The sequence below is a fragment of the Lissotriton helveticus genome, chromosome 2_1, assembly GCF_964261635.1.
Source record: "Lissotriton helveticus chromosome 2_1, aLisHel1.1, whole genome shotgun sequence".
Classification (NCBI taxonomy): domain Eukaryota; kingdom Metazoa; phylum Chordata; class Amphibia; order Caudata; family Salamandridae; genus Lissotriton; species Lissotriton helveticus.
Genome location: NC_136059.1, coordinates 1,157,083,746 through 1,157,104,374, shown reverse-complemented (window position 1 = coordinate 1,157,104,374; position 20,629 = coordinate 1,157,083,746). Strand labels below are relative to the sequence as shown.

At 45.6% G+C, this 20,629-nt stretch overlaps 1 protein-coding gene across 5 annotated transcripts in view; it reads right to left on the bottom strand.

Annotated features, from left to right (window-relative positions):
• JAK2 (Janus kinase 2) overlaps nucleotides 1-20,629 on the bottom strand; it is a 1,231,913-nt gene that overhangs the window by 474,773 nt on the left and 736,511 nt on the right. For all 5 annotated transcript variants that reach the window (XM_078676001.1, XM_078676005.1, XM_078676003.1 and 2 more), the window contains one exon: nucleotides 8,489-8,810. In XM_078676001.1, coding sequence (XP_078532127.1) covers nucleotides 8,489-8,810 — 322 coding nt within the window. The remainder of the gene's footprint in view (nucleotides 1-8,488; nucleotides 8,811-20,629) is intronic.

Here is a 20,629-nt window from a genome sequence, read left to right as displayed (position 1 = left end):
TTTCTGAAGTTTTGCAAGGCATTTGAAAATCTTTTGTCAACTATAAAAACAGATAATCTATTCTTTGTTTACTTGTTGCTTCTGTTAGAGGTTTGCCCAGGGCCTGCAGCTCACAGGAGTCACAACGACCGGCACCACCACAAGGGGAGTTGTAGAGTTTAGACTCTAGTTGAGCCGATGTGACGACTCTGTCAGTCTCACTCTCACACGACCTCACCTGTCCCGCAGTCCGACTCAGTCAGAGTGACAATTAAGTCAAGCAAGTCACTCATGGGCCGGTTGGAACTGCTAGCAAGCAATTTACTCCAATAGCATCATTAATATTCCTCTTTCAAGCAAGACACCTTATGGAAATTCCGGGAACAACTATGGTAAAAGAAAAAAGCACTTTCAATTATCACAACAGTAAGGCATACATTTTACAACCTTTTGTTCTACTAGTAGAAAATAAAAATCAAAGAATATCCTCAAAAGGCTTTCAGATAACTGAATTTAATTGAAGAAAAATACAAGAGTCATGCATGAAAATATGGGGAAAACAGAATGACAGCAGTCCACACAGCATGTGAACATATTAGTTCTCGAAATAATGAGTCCAATGACTGACACAAGAGAGCTAAAACAAGGCCAGCATGATACAGGAGAGGATATGAACCACACTCAGATTGCAACCCAACTAAAATCATTTATTTCCTGTCAGTTATTAAATATGATATCAGGCATATCCAGTAGTGTATCTTTTCCCAACGTTTCTTCTTTGATGAAGAGAAGATGTGATTGCAACCATCTGTCTGTCATAAAATCTTCTAAATTAGCACTATTTTAACTTTTCAAAAGCCTTAATACAATCTTCTTGGCTAAAAGAATGGTGCATGCGACAAATCCTTTTACGAAATGTATCCACATTTGTACCTAAACCATGGGGCATAATTTTGTCAGCAGGTGTTACAGCTTGACCTAAAATTAATTCCAGCCTGTCCTCAATTTAGACAGATAATCTAGTACAGCCATGGGGAGATTTTCTGCTGCAAAGGTATGGGTCAGCATAAGAGACCGGGACACAAGCCGTGAGGGCAACGGCGGTCCCTACCTGTTTAGCGGCCAGAAAAGGTCCGGTCACGCCGTGAGGGGAACGGCAGTCATCAGACTACATTTCCCAGCAGCCTTGGGGGCCGCGCATTCCGCCCACGCCACCAACGCGCCCCGAGGCGCTTAAAGCAGGGAGAGCGCCTGGAGCCCCGGGGGTCAGCATAAGAGACCGGGACACAAGCCGTGAGGGCAACGGCGGTCCCTACCTGTTTAGCGGCCAGAGAAGGTCCGGGCACGCCGTGAGGGGAACGGCAGTCATCAGTCATCAGACTACATTTCCCAGCAGCCTTGGGGGCTGCGCATTCCGCCCACTCCACCAACGCGTCCCGAGGCGCTTAAAGCAGGGAGAGCACCACTCGCCCCGCGAGAAGCCCGGGACAGTCTGTGGCAGTCCGGGGCAGGAGAGGCTGGGCTGGGCCACGGACTTTGGTCTTGCTAATCCGCCCATTTATCACACGCAAGTGAAATTATTATTTGTTGGTCTTAGGACTATGGACTACGTCCAGTTGTATTGTATTTTCTGCACCTTGCTTTTAAGCTTTGGTTATAAGTCTGAGTGCAGAATTTCGTACCATTGTATTTGGTTGTTTGGATATTCATGATAGTCTTTGTTCTCTTATATTGGTTTTAATATTCTAAACAGTATCTCGCCAGATTTAATAATGTCCAAACAGAAGTCCGACAAAAGCACTCCTGGTTTAGCTACTTTAGACAACTACCTAGTGAAAGTTGTCAATAAAATTAACAATGATCGGAGAGCCTCACTAGGACGGGGGAGCCCACATGCCATATCTCCAAATCTCCTCTCCCCGCCCTCACGGGTCATAAATGACGACTGTATTGAACTGGATAATAGGTTAGTTGTCCTGACTGAAGCCCAGGTTCACTCTGATTTCCATCTAGATACTATGGATGCATCAATAGAGGCTATTGAGCAAAGCCCACAGGCCCCAAGAGCCCAAAGAGTAATGAGGGCTTGTAGGAAGTCGCAAGTTAAACGTGGGGGAAACCGTACAAAAAAAGAGCTGTAACACCCCCTAAAATCCCCCAGGTTGATGTACCCAAGCAATCTGAATGTGAATCTGCTGTGAAAATTAACTCTGAGCAACTTGACCTTCTAGTCAGAGTAATTGAAAATAAGATGGAAGAAATTATTAAACCCCTGGTTCTTAAATTGGATATTATCTCTCTAGAAGTTAAGCGACTAGAGGGGCTCCTGGGAACGCATTTGGCTGTAGTCGAAAAAATCTAAGGATGTTACCGTGGGTCTAGATCGAGAGGTTAACGCAACCTGTAAAGCTAACAGTAATGGGTCTAGTATAAGTCTATCTAATCTAACTAGTGGGAGATCTAGTGTTACTCAAGCTGTTAGGCCTGATCCATCACCAACTAATTGTCAGAACAAACAGGCTACAGTTGCACCAGAGAGTAACCTGGGTGTCAGAGAAGTAAGGAAAAGTCGTTACATTAATCTCCCACCTGACTGTGCACCTTATGTGGTTGTTTTGAGTAATGTACCACCTAATGATTCCCGTAACAACCAGAATTACCAGGAATCCCACGAATCGCTTAAAAATAAAGCTGTTTTATGGCTAAATAATCATTGTGGCTTTCCAATTACCTACTCTGACCAAATATTATCTACCAGAAGGGTTAATTGGATTGGCCCGTCTAGAAAGACCTGTAGTGGGGACTGTGTCATCATTAATTTTAAATATCCCCAACATGTTGCCACAGTCTTGCTAAGAGCTGCTTCTCTAGTATCTGATGCGAATAGCGTCTATGTGCGCTCGCTTGGCTACTTTTACAGTCATCTCACTGTAGCATCCTCTGAACCTAGCAGGAGTAGACCCTCTTTCCCTAATGTTCGCCCTGTTTTCGAATTAACTATGCAGAATAGATACCAAGCTCTAAGTTCACTGGATACTAACGACTGACATTTACTGGTTAGTGAACCCCCAGGAAGGCTGGTCACAATCAGTCAGACCACTGAACCAATTACCCCATATACTGAGCAAGCTAAGATGAGTGGTCTAACAGTGAACAATGGCAGCGGGGGTACATCCAATGTCGATACAAAGGCGGGGGACAGTGTATGTACTTTGGTTGCCCCAGTTGTCAAGAGTGTAATGCAAGCTAATGGTATTTCTATTGTTAGCTAGAATATCGCCGGACTAAAATCCAAAGGGAATGCTTTGGGTTGGCAAGATTTCATTAACAGTCATGATATTCTTTGCTTTCAGAAAACATGGTGTAGGGAAGACGTACATTTTGAGGGGTTTGTTTCTTATAATCTGAAGGCACAAGGGTCATCTTCAGGGAGAGCCAAAGGTGGCCTTCTGATCTTAATTTCCATTAAACAGCAAGTAGTAGTAAAAAGGTACTTGACCGTGGGTCCACATGTCCAGCTCTTGTGGCTTATCGCGGACCAAGGGCGCAATATATTACTCGTTAATTACTACAATAACGTGTTTGATAACTCTAGGATGACTGTAGTTAATGATCTAGCAAGTAAAATTGATAATTTTAGCACTGAAATAAATGTTTTATTTGATTTTATTTGGGTGGGTGATTTTAACCTACAGCTATGTGAACTATCTACCCAAAAGGTATGTGGGGTTATTAATAATGTTGGTGCAGATGACCTACACGTTAAACATAACAGTTACGGTGACTCATTACATAAGCTTATGGGCAGCCATGACCTGGAAATCTTAGATTTCGTTAAGGATGATCAGGGCCAGACTATCCCTACTTTTAAGAACAAGCAGAGTTGTTCAGTTATTAATCACGTAATTGTTTCATCGAATATCACCCCATTTTGTGCCCCCCCCCCAGGATTGAGATCTCATCTTTAAGTGATCATAATTGTATAATTTTGAAATGTACACTGTGGGGGAAAAGCACCGGGGTTGTGGGTACTACAATCTCCAACATACAGCCATACAGACCTAACGCTGTAAGAATAAGATGGGTTGGGGAAAAGGCTAAAGACCTGTTAAGTTCCATCGTTAAAGAAAGTATGTCTGATATCACCCTTATCCTTGATACTAATGTAGATCACGGGCGGGTTTTAAACGCTTTTAAAGACATTAATAAATCCATTGATGCCAGGTTCACCAGACCAAAGAAAACACACAGTGGAAATGGACCGGGTTGGTTTGACCATATGTGTACCAGTTTATTAACTAAACTAAAACATGCCCTTGCTGAACAGCCTAGGACCCCAGGTGAAATTGTCAATTTAAGACTGGAGTATAAACAAGCATTAAAGAGGAGGAAGGGTGAGATGCAGCAGCATGCATGGGCTTCATTAAATGAAGCTGCGGAGTTATCTAACAATACATTGTTTTGGGCAACAATCAACTGCCTTTATCAGAGAGGGAAACACCCCTGAGCTCAGTGCTAATGTATCTAGCGATGACTGGATCTCGCATTTCTCCCAAATATTTGGACTATCCATTCCCGCTGATAAAGATCCCAGTAGATGGCCAGTCATCCCTCTGAATATTAGTGTGAAAGAAGTTGAGCTTGGCATCGATGCGAGCAAGGGGGGCAAAGCCCAAGGCCCCGATACGGTTCCTATAGACGTTTATAAATCAGCCCCAGAGCTATGGAGCCCTCTCCTGGCAATCGTTTTTAATGCCGCTGTATGCACTGTGGCACCTAAAACCTGGGGGGAATCCATCATCATCCCGATTCATAAAAAGGGTAATAAATCAGATGTAAGAAATTATCGGCCCATCTCTCTTCTAGACTCCTCAATCAAGATCATGAGTAGAGTCATGTTGGCGAGATTAGAAGAGTGGGTTGAGCAGGAGGATGTCCTGGCTGATAGCCAGTTTGGATTCAGAAAGGGACGGAGGACACTTGACCAGTGTATTAACCTTGATTTGTTGATAGGTAAATACACTGAAGCCAAACAGGGCCCATTATATCTCTGCTTCGCAGATCTCAGTAGTGCTTTTGATATGGTCGACCACACCATATTGTGGCCGACCCTGTTACAACTAGGAGCACCTGAGGGGATAATTTTCTTTCTGGCTAGATTATACGAAAAGCTAGAAACCTGTGTCCGTTACGGCACTAATGGTGAATGTACCCCGAAATTCAGGGTTAATCGAGGAATTAGGCAGGGCTGTGTATTAGCCCCCCTACTTTTTATTTTATGTATTAATGAAATTGACTCCATTTTAAAAAATGTAAATGCTGATGCCCCTAAAATCAAAGGAGTTCCGGTACCAGTGTTACTGTATGCCGACGACGCTGTCCTGCTGTCAAGAACACCCCGCGGATTACAGCGTCTGATCGATAGATTCTATAGTTTTATCAAGGATCGAAAATTGTCTATTAATAAGGGAAAAACACATACTATGACCTATGGGGCCAGAGGAAGGACTTCTAGTGCCTTTTTCATTGAGGGAATAAAGGTGCTGGAAGTAGACACATTTTTTTACCTTGGCATAACCTTTTCGAAAAACAAAAAGTGAATAAATGAATTTAATAATGTCGGTAACAAGATGGCAAAAAACGTACATGGTGTTTTTAGGTTTGCGGCAAAAGTTGGCGATAGACGTACCAGGGACATGCTCCACATTTATCAGGCAAGGTGTATCTCCATCGCAATGTATGGTGCCGGGGTCTGGGGACACACGCGCTCTCATAATTTACAAGTGGAGGAGAATTATTTTTTAAAAAGACTCCTATGCTTACGCCCTTCTGCCCCGACCGAGTTGATCCACCGGGAATTGGATATCCATTATCTAGATGATCTATTGTCAATGAGGCCATTAATGTTATGGCGGTCGATATGGCTTCAGGACGAAAAGGTTTTTAATAGATCAATTATAGAGGATTGTTTGTTAATGGATAAAGCCCGTAAGATCCCGTGGTTAAAATATGTCGCCGACTGTTATCTAGAAATATTTAATATTGATGTTTTGACCGACCTCAGTGCTGCATCTAAGATATCCAAAGCTGAATTGAGAACCACATTTTTGGCCCATAAAGTAAGAAAACGGGACACACAGTATGGTTCAATGTCCACAGTCATGTCTTACAACAAATATAACGTGAATGAAGGCTTTCCAGAGTATCTAGTGATGGTAAACAGGCCATCCCATAAGTTTGTTTTAACCAGGTTAAGGTTTGGCATGGCTCATTATTTAGTGGCTTGGCCAAACCTGAAGAAACATCCAACTGGGCCATGCTTATGTGATGGCGTTACAAAACAAAGCACTATGCACTTTCTATTGATTTGCAAAATATATATGAATTTTCGATTACTTTATTTGAAACCCATGTTTATCAAATATGGTGTATGTACTTTCAATGAGGCGATGCATTTGCTATTTAATATGGAGTCTGCTGATATCTGTTTTTTTACTGCCACCTTCCTTAATTGTTCTATCAAAACACGTAAAAGTATGTTATATTAGGAACTCTGTTTGTATTCTGTACTTTATGTGTTTTGTATTTTATGTGTATTGGATATGCTGTATTTTAATTGTATATGTTCTGTGCTTTTATGGTCATTTTTATGTGCCGAATAAAGCTTCATGAACAAAAAACTGCTGAATTGTAATCTAAGCCTAACTATTGTTCCAAATATCCTTTCACATGTATTTCTGCAGGGTGGACTGGCATTATTTGAACTTAGCGACTGCAGGTCTTTAATTGTAATAAGGTGCGAGGTATGAAGAGCAGTTGTAAATGAAAAGCAACATCAGCCTGGAAATCCTGCAAATCTACTCTTCAGTCATTAACACTTAAGAACTCTAATGTCAGCATGGTCACTATGACACATGTATAAGAAAACGTGGCAACTGCTCAATAATGATGTTCTACAGTTTGAGCCTGAGGGAGGACTTAGTAAGGTGGTAGTCTCACCAAATCTTTAATCTCAGATTGCTCCCACACCCTTCCTTACTTATGTACGTTAACAGCGTTCGTACAGTGCATTTGGATGATCTCACATTACATCTATGCTGGGTGAAGTAAGACAAAAGCTTTCTGCCTGGGTATTAGGAAGGTCTCAAAATCCAAGACAGTACTGGAGGAAGCCTGTTGAGGTTCAAAGTTTACGAGATTCACTTACCTTTTAAAAGCAGACTTAAAAAGCACAGTTGGGCTGCAGCTGCTATCAGGGCAAGAGTGACTATATGAAGTGATACATGTCACCCAAATGGAGACTGATAATGTTAGCTCCTTGCTGCAAACCAGAGGGGAAAAAACAGCAGCTTTCCCAGAATACTGTGCAGGGTAAAAACTAATGGCATCCATGTTAAACTCTGTGACGTAGGCCATGTTAACACTGTATGGATCAGTCAGGGGGCATACACCCCACATCATAATTTGAATGTTAAATGTGCTGGTCTGGCTTGAAATCCAATTCATAGCAAGATGGTCTCAATCGAGAGCAGGTTCAAGAATTTCTGAAATAGCAAGATTCTACTGGGCAGCTCTACTGTTGTCCAGGAGTGACACACGAGTGGACTTCGAAATGCTCAAATAATATGAAACCATAAGATGTTACTGAGAGAACCAACTAACCTGGACAACCAAAGTCCTCCACTAGTACAGAGCGAATATTCTGTATCCATCAGGGCAGTAGACAAATTTACCATAGAATCAGTGAGAAAGCCATTACTGCTTTTAATGTGTTACCTTATTTTACGTCCATTTAATGGCTTATGATGGTACATTCTAGCTATAATTGATTCACTTTAGGATCTAAATCAGCATAGTTAGTATTTATATTAATTGAAATCCTTACATACATGTTCCTAATGAATAGTATGAACCTCATCCCGGTCATTGATTTTGTATTCATCACAGAGTTATTTCATTATTACGGTCTCATTTAACACAACATGAGGAATGGAACTGTGGATGGTTTAGCAAATCAAGCTTTTAGGATCAGTTCATGAAAATAGTATCATCAACCCAGATCATGCCAATTCATATTGTACCCAAGAACAGCAATCTAGGGAAAACAAACACATAATTTCTATCAAAACAATCCAGCATATTTGAAACAAATGTAGAAAAACATTTTGTTTAGGTTTAGCTACAACTAAAGAAACTATTGCCTACATATTTGTATTCTTCATACAGACACTGGCTCGCTCTTTGACAGTTTAGTCTATATTGCTGACTTTGTAAATCAGAGGTTAAGAATCATTGGCATCTAATTGATATTTCAACATCCCTTTCAAAACATTGCAGTATACTGTACCAACTAAGAAATGTTTTGTTGAGTGGTTGGGGCAAATGCCACATATTGATTATTTCTGTCACTGGTATTGCCGCTTTAGTTGCAATTTAAAAACATTGTTTTCATTGACATATTACAAAACCTTACAATTAAACAAAGGGACTTTAAAACGTGAGTAGTTACCTGGTCGGCTAGCATTTCTTTGTCTTTATGCTTCCCTCTCAACCACTGAATTCCACCGTTTCCAGTTATTACAATGGTTGTAAAGATCTCCTCACCCAAAGGACCTCTGCCTGGCTCTTTTATTTCAAAACGTTCTGAGTAGAAGGCCGGCTGAAGAGTTTCCAGATTTATGAGATATTTAAGTTTCAAGTCTCTGGCAGAAGCCTTGCATTGGCTGAACTGTTGAATAAATTTGCGGAATCTGTACCGGATTCTTTTTCGTGTCAAAATGTGATAGTCTTGGATTTTTGCCCTGACACACTTGGGTAAGAACTTCTTGTAGCTGTAAATAGAAGTGGAACAATAGAATCAATTCCAGGAATAGTCAGCATCTCTACAGGATGAATATCATATATACATGTTAATCACCACTGTGACTTCTGTAATCGAAAACCCCAAACCCCTTTCTTTTGGAATATAGGGCATGTACCAAACAAGGGAAGGCACTGCACAACCCCTCCTGCAGCAGTGAAGCATACATCAAGATGCACAATTGCATTCACCCACCCCTCCTTCCTTGCCCCCTCTCTGATGCTGCCACTCGGACATAACTTGCCATTGCCTTTTCACTTTTTTATCTACTTGGGTGACATGTACATGCTAGAGGAGGTGGTTGTTGCATTGCTTGAATGAAGGACTCTATATGAAGCCAAGAATTTGCTCAATGAACAGTTTTGAGGTCAGCGTCTCTTATTGTAACCTTGTTAAAATCTAGATTGTGACGTAAACATTATCGGCGCCATCTTGTCCCCTTTAGGCTCCTATGTGCGCGTAAGTAGCGGCCATTTTGAATGCCATGGCCTCTCTGCCCACTACCGATAGCCAGCGCGTCTCTCTCTCTCCCTCTCTGACCCCGCAAGCATCCCCCGTGCGCTGACAGCCCACGTTCTCACATGCTTGGGCCATAAACCACCCCTTCAGCGCGGCCCTGCCTCGGAGCCACATCCCGTACCCGGCTAACACCTCCCTCCGTCCCTTTGATGATCACACATCCTTTTGATGAACCCCCTTCCTCTGTGCCCGATTGTCCGGCCCGATCCCAGGCCATCACCTAGCCCTGCAGACACGGTTTATTGCCCCTTACAGTAGGAAGCTGTCCCTCTTCAAAGAATCTATGGCAGATCAAAGCCCCCACCCCATGAGATCCGATCGGCCTCACACATTCCGGGAATCGACGGAATGTCCCGGTGTGCGATAGTCATCACCCACTGTGACCGGGGTGGGGACTTCTACTGTAAATGTGTGTGGGAACAGGCCCAAAGTGAGGATTCCGAGGATGTCTTTCCGTACATCAAAGTATTGACAAAAATGTGTTTCATGTAATAAAGCAATAAACCTGTGTATAAGAGGCCAGGCCTCAAGGATGCGTTTAGAGCACCTCGAGAAGATACCCTGTTGTCTGATTTGACGTGTTCTGGTCCGTCGGAATAAACTCCTGTTTCCTGCCTTCCAGTCTCCAGCGCCTGCCTCTTTATTTGGTAACCGTGAGTTGGGTGAGAGGTGGCTAACGCCGGGCAATCCTTGAAAAGGGGTAATCGACCTGATCTGCCTGACCCTTTTTCAACAATTGGCGTCCCAAACGTGGGGCCCATCAGCGACGCGTGGATCCAGTGGGAAAGGTCCCAACGACAGAGTGAACGACTGCAACGATCGGGAAGAGCTCCTGCCCGATAGACCCTCGTCTGGCAGCCGATCATCCGAACTTCACCGGTTCCGAGCAGACCTCTCTCGAGTGATCTACGGTCCTGACTGGGAACCATCAGGAGTGCCAGAGCAATTACGGAGAATAGAGGACGATCGGGCGCTGGAAGCGGAGGACGAGAAACTGTCCATGCGGTCCGGGTAAGGTCGTGTAACACGACGAATTGCAAATTGATTGTTTGATTGTTTGAAAATACTAGTATTACTCATTTGATTGTTTCTGAGAGATTCTCTATTTGCAAACAAGCACAGAGTCGCCATACTCTGTTTAGTCTTTGCAGATAGTGTAGGGTAGGTAACGCAGGCTTTTGCCCCCGGTGTAATCCGTCATGCCTATTTTTATCCCTCATTTGATTGATTGTTTGTCCGAACATTGATTGTTCGGAATTGGTTCTCTTTGGGTTATTCTCTATTTACAAAAAAGCACAGAGTCGCAATACTCTGTTTAGTCCTTGTGAATAGTGAAGGATAGGTAGTGCAGACTTTTGTCCCCTTTGTAACCCGTCATGCCTATTTTTGCCCCGTTTGTTGGTAGTTGGTTCAGCCCGGACCGCTTATTAGAGGTGAACCATCCGGCTCCACTGGAGGGCACCCCTAATAAGGACATGTTTACTAAATATGGACTAGTCGCCGTGGCTTATAGTAAGCTGTGGCATAAATACACGAAAAAGGATCGGGAAAGTCAGTGGCCACTGATAGGATCCTTTGATAACGACAAAATAAACGCGCTGGAAACAGCCCTTTATAGAAATAAGACAACACCCACTATGCTCGACAGCTTCGGCATGTGGCGCAAAGAAACAGAACAGCGGAAAAAGAGAAATGAGGTCAGGTTAGAAAAGGAATTACGCAAAGCAGCTCACCTAGCCGCTAACAAATTGAAGGAAGAAATAAAAGAAAGAGAGGAAACCAAGCTAAAACAAGATTCCGAATCATCGGGCCAGTGTCCCGTCAGGACACCCTCTACACTCTACCCCGAGCTACCTTCAAAACAGCGAATGAACGATGATTTACTACTAGGTCCCCCGATCATCTACATGCCCCCTCCATACGCCCCTTCCCAACCCTTAGCGCAGCACCCGCAACCCCCACCGACAAGCGAGAGTAGTGCTGGAGCCTCGGTTCTCATGGCCTCTGCGCCGACCGAACCCCTCGTGCCCAGCGTAGCACGAGCAGCGACTTCAGATGATCCCGAAGCTGGGAGGAAAGACCCTGCTAGACCGAATAGATTAAGTAAGGATGAACGAGTTGGGATCGATAAGATTGTAAAGACGCTGGTGGTGCGAAAGAAAAGTGAGGATTATGTAACGGATATGTACAATACATATGCCAGTAGCCACAGACGACACTTTGTCGTACGCCTTTGTTACCATACCCTTAATGCCTATGAAGACCGATACCAAGGAAAAGGCCCTGAAACCCTAACGACTCTGTATAGGAAAGTTGATGTCGGAGATGGGGACGAGTGTGATGTGACGAACCTCTTCACGCGTACGCTTGAAGTTTTTCGTCACCTCACGGAACAGAAACCAGAGATTAACCCCACGACTCCTGCAGCGACTGAAGCCAGAGTAGAAAAAATTGACACGATGATGCCCATAAAGGAGGCCGCTCCCTATTGGGTTCCCCCACGAGGGCAGGGAACACACGACGATATTAACCACCAAGATGCGAGAGGGAGGGTAGTTTACAACTGGGTTTACCAACCATGGGATCGGCAAGACATCCTGACTTTCCGAAAGTCCTTGCCTGATCTGCGAAAGAACCCCACGGCCTTCTATACAGAATTAGCCACCGCTTTGGGTTCAACAATTATGACCCTAGCGGATATCGATTTGTTTTTCGGGCTATGTCTGCCAGCTGATGTGTGGAAGCAAATCCGGAAAGTCGACCACCTTGAGCTGTTCGGACATACCTGGATACAACTCGGTAATGTTGACAAGCAACGGGAGCCGGGACAGAAACCTTTGAAGGCCATTCTAGACTTACCAGATAAGATTGTGCAGAAATTAAAAACCCTAGTTCCAGAAAGGAAGGTGGACTGGTCGATAGTAACGGCCTGTCGCCAGAAACCCCAGGAAGACGTATCAGAATACTTCTCCCGGTATGAAACAGTGTTCTCCGATTACAGCGGCCAGGACATGACCACTGCGACCGGACATCACTTGTTTGTCCAGAACTATGTGAAAGGCCTGACACCAGAAGTCTCGCAGAAACTACAGACTAGCGAGAGTAGTTGGGCGGCCTCCAAGCCCGCAGCTATCCTTCAGATGGCTCAATACTATGAGCGACAAAAGAACGAGAACGATCAAGCGACTGAGAAGGAGAAAAAGGACTTGAAAGAGAGGGTGATGATTGCTCAGTTGCAAAGGGTGACTATAGGAAGGGAACAGTATAGAGGAAACTATCAGTCAAATGCTCCTAGAAATCCACCCCCTAGAGACCGCACACCCGCACCCGGCGCTCCACGAACAGACCTCGATGAGGACCAGTGTGCGTTTTGCAAAAGATATGGCCACTGGAAGTCTCAATGTCCAGTTCTGCAAGAAGCACTCAGAAATAAAGACACGAGAGACGTAGCGGGCGGGCCGAGAAATAGAGGACAGGGACGAGGGCACACAAACGACACCAACAATGACAGACCTGGCAGACCGAACACGTTTGACCGTCCCCGACAGAATCAGTGCCAACAGTCTGACTGCGACAATGCCCACGACTTTGCATAGGACTGCCAAGGGCAAGGAAGGGATCCAGTCGAGCTCTATGTTGACCAGCAAGGCCCTTATGTAACCGCTATGGTCCTAGGTACGAAGTCTCCATTTCTGGTAGATACTGGTGCAACACGTAGTGCGTTGTCTAAACGATTGATTCCCAGGGCACTCTTGTCTGGCTCACATGTGACATCAATAGGTTTTGATGGAACGCCCTCCACTAATCCCTTGTCCACACCGATCTCTTTTAACTTGGACAATAACACCACTGACACAACGTTTTTGCTCTCCTCCAACACCCCCGACGCCATTATGGGACTTGACTTATTGAAACATTTTCGAGCTATTAGGTGTTCACAAGACGGAGTTCGAGTCATTCTGTACGACAACCCAACACTGCTCAGATCTTGTCGCACACAACGCATGTTTTCTATCACTGACACTGACTTTTCCTTACTCGACACCCTACCTCTTTACCTATGGGCAAAGACTGACTCGGACGTAGGACGCATGATGATAGACCCTGTACACATAACTGTTCGACAGGACGCAGTACTCCCCAAACTCCCACAGTATCGGATATCGCCCGAAGGCGAGAAGGCGTTGGTAAAAATCATCCAGTCCCTGGTAGATGCAGGAGTGGTAGAAGAAGTAGTTAGCAATGTTTGCAACAGCCCAATCCTACCCATTGTGAAGAAGCAGGGTGAGGGAGATGAAAAAGCGTACCGCTTCACCATCGACCTACGAGAAGTCAACAAAGTAGTTGTACCTCAGTACCCTGTAGTCTCGGACATCACCACCATTCTGACCCTGATTCCTTCCACTGCCACCACCTTCACGGTAATCGATCTCAAGAACGCATTCTTCTCCATCCCCATTCACTCAGACAGCCGCTACCTTTTCGGCTTCACTTTAAAATCCCGCTCGTATAGATTTTGCAGAGCACCCCAGGGCTACACTGAAAGTCCAAGCATCTACAGCCAGGCCCTCAAGAGACAGCTGGATGCAGTCCAATTGCCGGATGGAGTGGTGTTGATACAGTACGTCGATGATATCCTTTTGGCGGCCGACACCACTCCACTTGCAGTCACAGCCACCATCCAACTCCTGCACTTCCTCGCGGAAAATGGCCACAAGGTCTCCAAGAAGAAGTTGCAATTCTGCCAACCTCAAGTCACTTACCTAGGCCACCTCTTGTCCAAAGACGGGAGAAAGCTCACACCCGATCGAATACAGGCTATTCTAGAGACCCCTATCCCTAAAACCCCGAAGCAAGTCCGCTCTTTGGTAGGCCTCACCTACTTCTGCCGACAATGGTTGCCAAATTTCAGCCTCATTGTGAAACCACTACTTTCCCTACTGACTAAAGATGTCCCCTTCCCGCTCCCTTGGACCCCTGAATGTCAATCCTCCTTCAAGGAACTACGAGATGCCCTTTGTTCAGCACCCGTCCTAGGAACCCCTGATTACACAAAGCCCTTCTCTCTCTACACTCACGAAAGGGAGGGATGCGCTTTGTCTGTCCTGACTCAGACCATTGGCCCCAAACAACGACCATGTGCCTATTTCTCTGCCACTCTTGATCCTGTAGCGAGAGCTTTGCCTGCCTGCCTTCGAGCAGTAGCCGCTGCTGCTGTCTCTATCCGACAAAGCGAGGGACTCGTACTCTCGAATCCCCTCACGGTACTAGTGCCTCATGCTGTTGACACCCTCCTAAACCAGACCAAGACACAACACCTGACCAGCGCACGACTGACTGGGTACGAACTGACACTGCTCGCACCTCACATCACGTTGAAACGATGCACCACACTGAACCCAGCCACCTTGCTGCCTCTGCCTGAAAACGATCCCGATGTGCCCCCAATACACGACTGTGTGACCCTCACGGACGAACAGACTAGGAGTAGAGTTGACCTCCGAGACACTGCCTTCCCAAACCCTGACGGAGAGCTATGGGTAGACGGCTCTTGCATTAAACTCCCCGACGGCACCACCTCAGCTGCCTATGCAGTTACCACAGCCCGAACTGTAGTTGAAACCGCTCGCATCACGCAACGATCCGCCCAGGCGGCAGAACTGATTGCCCTCACCCGAGCATGCATCTTAGCAGCAGGAACCACAGCAAACATTTACACCGACAGCCAGTATGCCTTTGGGGTGGTTCACCATTTTGGGCTCCTTTGGAGGGAGAGGGGATTCCTGACTTCGCATGGTACACCCATCTTGCACGGAGATCTGGTCTCCGCCCTGATCGAAGCCGTCCTCCTTCCCAAACGACTTGCAGTCATCAAATGCCAGGCACACAAGAAGGTGACAGACCTCATTGGACAGGGAAATGCACTAGCCGACATCACTGCTCGAACCACAGCTGAGAATAGGATGACGACACGCATGTACGTGACTAGGTCACAAGTAGAGAAATGGACAGACGCTAGGGACACTATTAGGGACATTCAAACGGCTAGCTCACAACATGAATTGACTGAATGGGCACGGGTGGGACTGAAGGATGATGAAGGCTGCTGGCGGACACAAGACTTGAACAAATGGTTACTACCCGATTCATACTTGATTCCCATTCGGACTATGGCACACTCCCCTGCTCACATAGGACCAGCCCCCATGACCGAACTTGTCTCCAAAGTCTGGCACAATGATAAAATCGCAGACTCCGCCAAACGACTGGTCCAGCAATGTTTGATATGCCTACAACACAACCCTGGGAAAGGAACTGTAGTACCCCGGGGAGGGTTTGGTGTTCCCAACCACCCATTTGAAGTCTTGCAGACGGACTACATCCAGCTAGATAGATGCCAAGGCCTGAAGTACGTACTAGTTGTGGTGTGCGCATTTAGCAAATGGGTGGAAGCCTATCCAACCCGTGACAACACTGCCATGGCTACTGCAAAGATACTATTAAAGGAATTCTTCCCTCGTTACGGCCTCTGTCGAATTTTGTGGAGCGACAATGGCCCCCACTTCGTAGCCGAAGTTATCCAACTCATCTTGAAGGGGTTGGGTGTAAAACAAAAGTTCCACGCAGTCTTCCATCCCCAATCTGCTGGACTGGTTGAACGACATAATGCCACATTGAAACTCAAATTGGCCAAAATAGTGACTACCACAGGACTGAAATGGCCAGACGCACTCCCACTGGCACTGCTCTCAATGCGTTCTACCCCCACCAAACACCACTTGACACCTTACGAGGTTGTATTTGGCCGGCCTATAAATATCTGGTCTGCACCAAAACCGACATCCATTCAGGACGTCCTGGACGTCCTAATGTCTGATTACTTATGCCAGTTGACTAAAACCCTGTCTGTTATCCACCAACAGGTGCTGCATGCCATCCCTGATGCTTCCAGGGGTCCCGGACACACAATCCAACCTGGGGATTTCGTTCTGATCCGGAATTTCCAGCGTGCTAAGAGTCTGGAACCCCGGTGGACGGGCCCCTGGCAAGTCCTCATCACCACCCAAACAGCACTTCGAGTGGAGGGAAAACGCAACTGGGTACTTGCGCACCACTGCAAGCGGATCTCCTCGACTCTGACGACAATCGAAGACGTGGCCGCCCAGGAAGAGCTCCTGAACAAAGACCGACCATCACTGAACTGCTATCCAGACACAGAGACACTCGAACTGGCAAAGATTCCCGATCCCACTGTGCCATCCAGAGAAGGGTATAACCTGCGACGAAAGGAGGGAGCTTCGGCTAAGCAGACCACTGACTAAGTCATAATTCTCAGAACGGTGGCCTAACACTTCTAAGGCTGTCAGGAGAGAAAGCCTGACGAAGTCGTGGTTCTGCCCACTACCGAGCACCTTGAAGATGATGGAAGCGCCCGATACGAAGATGATGGAAGCAACCGGACATCCGAAGACCCACTACAGGAACCCGAAAACTGACAGGTTGCACAGCTCAAAGACTAATGCTCTTCTTATCACTCTTCTCTTTTGCCTCCTCCTCATGACTACCTTCTGGATCGTGGAAGAGAACGCACCGGCTCATAAGACATTTCTAACGACTGCACAGCCTACCACCATGAAAGAACACTACCTGGTCTCTCTTTCACCTCAAATCCAAGAAAGGCGTAAGGAGTTCTGGAACAACTCCTTTGTACAGTTGCTGCACCAACACAACCTTGCTGCAAATGCCACGAATTGCTGGATCTGTGGGTTGATACCACATGCCACCGGACATTCCATCCCCTTCATCCCTTCACCTTTCTCTGTTCATGGCTCCTGCCTTGCTTGGCTGATCCTCTTGCAAGAGAGCTACAGAGACAATGCCACTTCCAGCAGAACTATGGCCCATTTCTTTCATGAGGTCTGGCAGAACAAAACTAAGAAAAATACTGCACCCTTCTGCCCACAGACCTCCAATGATTCTATCCATATGGACATACCCGTCAACGAGCGGATTGAAATGCAGGTATTTAACAATCCGACCAGACCCACTTTCTCCTACCTCCGTAAACGAACAGCTGCCACCCTGACTGTGGCCCTATCTGTCATCAACGTCACAGGCCTTATGTGCATCGAAGGGCTTGGGACACAGCTGGTAGGCCGCAGCACTTGCCACATCATCCGAACCTTGGACTCCATTGATCCACCCTCTTTCGTCTCCTCACCGAACATGTACTTTGTTTGTGGTACAAAGGCCTACACCTGGCTCCCCAAAGGCTGGGGGGGCACCTGTTATATTGCCTTCGTCCTTCCTCCGACCTATGTGGCTCCAGCGAACCATCACAGACACAAACGAGCCAAGGACATTGAACAAGCCGACTCTACTGGAGCACAGTTCCTCGATGCAATAAAGGGACTCGTTCCACTCTGGGGCCCGATGGCGAACAGTCGTGCCATCCGACATTTGACCCAGGCAGTTGAAACAACAATGAACATCACGGCTGGTATCCTCACGAACAATACAGCCGAGCTTCAGGCGGTCCGCTTGGTGGCTCTTCAGAACCGCCTTGTTCTAGATGTGGTTCTGGCGGACCGTGGAGGAGCATGTCGTATCATCGGGTCCAGCTGTTGTACCTACATACCAGACAATTCACCCTCCGTTTACAAGGCCATTGAACACCTCCACAGACTCTCCTCAGAAGTTCATCAGGAACAAGAAGGATGGTCGCTTGGGAGTTGGTTCTGGAGTGCTGTAAAGGACTGGGGATGGAGGTTGCTCATGATTGTACTGATACCAATCGTCGTAATATGCGGACTCTGCCTGGGTATTCAATGCTTGCCACCTCTGTGTTCACTATTTGCTAACTGTGTTTGCCCCAAGACTCCGAACTTTGAAGCTGAACGCATGAAAGCTTTGTATGATGTAGAAATCCGCAATATGATGGGGATAGACATAGATTGACAAGCTGGCTAGATATGTTGAAAAGGGAGGACTGTTAAAATCTAGATTGTGACGTAAACATTATCGGCACCATCTTGTCCCTTTTAGGCTCCTATGTGCGCGTAAGTAGCGGCCATTTTGAATGCCATGGCCTCTCTGCCCACTACCGATAGCCAGCGCGTCTCTCTCTCTCCCTCTCTGACCCCGCAAGCATCCCCCGCGCGCTGACAGCCCACGTTCTCACATTCTTGGGCCATAAACCACCCCTTCAGCGCGGCCCTGCCTCGGAGCCACATCCCGTACCCGGCTAACACCTCCCTCCGTCCCTTTGATGATCACACATCCTTTTGATGAACCCCCTTCCTCTGTGCCCGATTGTCCGGCCCGATCCCAGGCCATCACCTAGCCCTGCAGACACGGTTTATTGCCCCTTACAGTAGGAAGCTGTCCCTCTTCAAAGAATCTATGGCAGATCAAAGCCCCCACCCCATGAGATCCGATCGGCCTCACACATTCCGGGAATCGACGGAATGTCCTGGTGTGCGATAGTCATCACCCACTGTGACCGGGGTGGGGACTTCTACTGTAAATGTGTGTGGGAACAGGCCCAAAGTGAGGATTCCGAGGATGTCTTTCCGTACATCAAAGTATTGACAAAAATGTGTTTCATGTAATAAAGCAATAAACCTGTGTATAAGAGGCCAGGCCTCAAGGATGCGTTTAGAGCACCTCGAGAAGATACCCTGTTGTCTGATTTGACGTGTTCTGCTCCGTCGGAATAAACTCCTGTTTCCTGCCTTCCAGTCTCCAGCGCCTGCCTCTTTATTTGGTAACCGTGAGTTGGGTGAGAGGCGGCTAATGCCGGGCAATCCTTGAAAAGGGGTAATCGACCTGATCTGCCTGACCCTTTTTCAACAACCTGAGCTTGTTCTGAGTCTTCTTAATGGCTGAGAACGATCTAGGATAGAGTGGACATATTGACAGAACTGGTGGGTGCGCGCACTTTTTCATAAAAATAAAGTTTTCTCAGTTTATACTCTTCTGTAATGATTTCATTCCACACTTTATGCTTGTTTCAAGAATGATATTTTATTTCATATATCTTTAGATTTCTTTATTTCATTCTCCTTTGAATAAACCATATCATTATTTCTTCATGGTCTTTTTAGATTACCCAATGCATTTCGGGTCTTGAATATGACTATTTTTGGATACGGAAGTTGGGGAGTCCTTGTCCCAAGGGCTTAATGACAGAATTGAATTATCATGTTTTCTGTAAATACTGTCATGAATGAATGTATCTGTGAACCTGCATAACCTACATAGGTAGTATAACTGAATTCATCCTCACCCAAGATGGCGGACAATTTCTCTTCGTGAATATATAAAGGAGTTACTCTCCATATACACCCACCCTTTCAATCCAACGTTATATAATTTTTTTACTTTTAATTATTTCGGTATTTATAATTTTTTCGGAATTTTTTCGGTATTCACATTTTTCGTCATATTGATATTCATATTTTCCACCACATCCATACACATGGTGTTATTAATGTATCACACTAGTTCAAGACATAAGAATATGTAATCATTTTAGCCAGTAATCGCATTGTTGACTTCCTCGATCACATCGTGATCACATGATATTTCCCCCCAATAGAAACCATCCTTTTGATTGTTGATATCTACCCTTACAACAAACTGATTCCTATTGGTCACTGGAATCTCGAGACCGCGCACAACGGGAGAACGGGAGAACGCTGAACCCGACCTAGTTTCTTTCGATAGTAAGTCCACCTTTAGCGGTTTAAACCTAATACTTATGGACCCTTTACCCTAGTTAAAACCTACCTTGTACTTTGGTTGCACGTTTTTACCGTTAACTTCAAACTTTTTTGATTCCACTCTGCACTTACTAGCACGCCATAGCCCTTATCCCCAACACACCAGACCATGAAGTTATTGATTAAATGCAGCTATAACTTTATAACATGGTTTATCCACGATAAACTACTCTGATGATTTTCTCATCACAATGAATGTAAGATCCACACCATAGTTTGATAATCTCACGAGTGAAACCACCTCACTTTGGCCACTACCCAGAGACTATGTATATTAAGGAGACTATGTCTGAGAACCATCAGCTATGATAATGTATGTAATTGTGTATGTTTAAATCTAATGTCTACTGATAAATAACACAAGAAAACTGATGGTCTAATAAGAAAAAAGAAAAGTATATATAACCATACACACAGAACAGAAGTAAGCACAAGACCCACATTACATCAATCCTCAGTCTAGCTGTAAGTAGTAGTAAGAGAATGA